Here is a 1715-nt window from a genome sequence, read left to right as displayed (position 1 = left end):
TTTCCTGCCTAGGCAGGGGGTCGGACTCGATGATCTATTGAGGTCCCTTCCGACCCTAACATCTATGAATCTATGAAAGCAGAACAGAGCAGGAGGTTGTGGTGGGGCTGCTAGGGGTTCCCCCCAAGCACTGGACAGCAAAGAGCTGCTACCTGGCAGAGGACATCCTGAGGACGTGAAGCTGCCTGTTACATGGCTGCAAATCTGGGCAGCCCCTCTGCTGGGCTTGCTCCCATCTGTGCTCCCCACAAGGCACCACACTAGGCCAGCGGCATCACAGGGATGGCTTGTTCTGTGCTTCTCCCCCAACCAGGGCAAGCCCAGCCCCTGCTGCACAGCATCTACCGCATGATCCAAAGAAGATCCCAATGAAGGGCCCCTTTGCCCCCCAGAGATGCCGCCTCTGTGGTAACTTTGAAGGTGACAGAGAAGCTGGCTGTGGCCTTGTTGATGGAGCTGTCCGAGACTAACCTCATCCAGAGCAGGTCGGAGGCGGTCTCAATGTCGTCATGCGTGTCGTAGCCACCATACCCGCCAAGCAATTTGCTCAACTCTACTGGCCGTTCTGGATCGCCAGCCATCCTAGGCGCACCCGTCACATCCCTCGATCTGCGTGGGGCAGCAGTGAGCACTGATATCAAGGCCCTGGGCTCGGGTTCCTGCCCAGGTGGCGTTGCAGTGGCCTGGCCACGGCTCTTCTTTGCAGCTAGAGCTCCTGACATTGGAGTGAGGGAGGGAAAGGGCCCTAAAGTGGTGTCAGTGGTGCAGAAAAGTATCCAAAAAAGTAAAAGGGGAGGAAAACCTGCATGTTGTCACCCTCCTGGGGACACACAGGAGAGCGACTGCCCAAAGGGGCATGGGAGAATTAAATCTTGCAAGTGCTGCCCTCCTGTGACCCCATGTGGGAACTGCAGGCAGAAGGGGAGGGGGTGAGAGCTGCCCCTCCTGCAAGCAGAGGTGAGGGCCGCAGGCAGGAGGGCAGGGAGGAGAAAGCCAGTCACCTGCCCTTGACCGACCTCCAAGGGTCTGACCTAGGGCTTCCCCACCACAGAGAGGACTGGGGCTTAACCTGGTGCCCCAAAGTTTTGCTTCTCGCCAGAGCTGGGACCACATAGCTGCTGAGATCAGACAGAATCGGTGCATTCAGTGCAGTGCTGGAAAGCCCCTTTCAGGGGTCAGATCAAGAGTCCGTGCACCTGCCTCTAGACATGCTGAGGGGTGGCAGTGAAGTGAGAGTGAAAGTGAAGACAGCCAGGGTAGCACAGGCCAACGCGGGGCATAACTCTAATGAATTAAAACTCCTAATGATTTGGGATTGACCTGGTGCCCACACAGGACTTGGAAAAGTTTTTGCTGGCCACCAGGTAAACCTCCCAGAGGAATGCATGGGTTGACTCGGTGTCCTGGTAGGCTCTGGGTGTGTACACAAGGTCCCTCACAACTCAGACTAATTTTTGAAACATGCCTCCTGGCTTGTCTGGGTGATCAGGCTGGGAACTGGGGCTTATTTAATCCTTTGCTAAAGATCCACAGAGGTTTTCAGGAACACCGTTTCAGACCTTCTGAGAACTAGGAGACATCTAGGGGACAAGCCTCGGTGTTGTGTCCAACTGATGAGCGTGGTAAAGCAGACACTTGAAGGTGGGAGACCCCAATCTGGTGCCAGTTCTTCCGCCCACCCTGACCTGTCCTGTCCACTACCATGACACTTCCTG

At 56.0% G+C, this 1715-nt stretch overlaps 1 protein-coding gene across 1 annotated transcript in view; it reads right to left on the bottom strand.

Moving 5' to 3' along the window:
• BMP1 (bone morphogenetic protein 1) overlaps positions 1-581 on the bottom strand; it is a 75426-nt gene extending 74845 nt beyond the window's left edge. Inside the window, exon 1 of the mRNA XM_025210348.1 lies at positions 346-581. Coding sequence (XP_025066133.1) covers positions 346-581 — 236 coding nt within the window. The remainder of the gene's footprint in view (positions 1-345) is intronic.
• Between the last annotated feature and the right edge of the window lie 1134 nt (positions 582-1715).

Source organism: Alligator sinensis, unplaced genomic scaffold, assembly GCF_000455745.1.
Source record: "Alligator sinensis unplaced genomic scaffold, ASM45574v1 scaffold722_1, whole genome shotgun sequence".
Lineage (NCBI taxonomy): Eukaryota > Metazoa > Chordata > Crocodylia > Alligatoridae > Alligator > Alligator sinensis.
Note: the sequence above shows the minus strand (reverse complement) of the source record. Positions and strands in the feature narration are given on the sequence as shown.